The sequence below is a fragment of the Myotis davidii genome, unplaced genomic scaffold, assembly GCF_000327345.1.
Source record: "Myotis davidii unplaced genomic scaffold, ASM32734v1 scaffold591, whole genome shotgun sequence".
Lineage (NCBI taxonomy): Eukaryota > Metazoa > Chordata > Mammalia > Chiroptera > Vespertilionidae > Myotis > Myotis davidii.
In genome coordinates, this window is record NW_006284340.1 from 1,923,189 (window position 1) to 1,923,565 (window position 377).

At 65.8% G+C, this 377-nt stretch overlaps 1 protein-coding gene across 1 annotated transcript in view; it reads right to left on the reverse strand.

The window, feature by feature from the left end:
- The window catches only part of TOR1AIP1 (torsin 1A interacting protein 1), a gene marked incomplete at its 5' end in the record, with an annotated part of 27,099 nt that extends 26,723 nt beyond the window's left edge, over positions 1-376 (reverse strand). The window contains one exon of the mRNA XM_015569916.1: positions 154-376. Within this exon, the coding sequence (XP_015425402.1) occupies positions 154-376 (223 nt within the window). The remainder of the gene's footprint in view (positions 1-153) is intronic.
- Between the last annotated feature and the right edge of the window lies 1 nt (position 377).

The following is a 377-nucleotide window of genomic DNA, read 5'->3' on the forward strand; positions in this document are numbered from 1 at the left end:
GACCCACTTCACCCGGGCGGAGGAGCCACGGGAGCCGGGGCGGGGATGCGCCCGTGCGGGGATGAATGAGCTCGGCAGGAACAGCCCGCCCGCCCTGCCTCCCTCCCGCACTCGCTCTCGGACTTGCGGGACTGTTACCTCCGTCCTCCTCACCTTCAGAGGAATGCGAGTCCCGTAACCGTCTCCGGACCATCACCGGCTGTGGCGGAGGCTGCTGTGAGTTCTCCTGCTGGAGGCGCGCAGCCCTTCGCGTTCTCATCTCCACGGCTTCCTGGAGTCGCGGCTGCCTCCGCGGCTGAGACCGAAGGTTGTAGGCGCGCTCTCTCACTTCCTCTTTCGTAGCATGGGGCCGGAACTCCTTTAGCTGGATTCGTTTT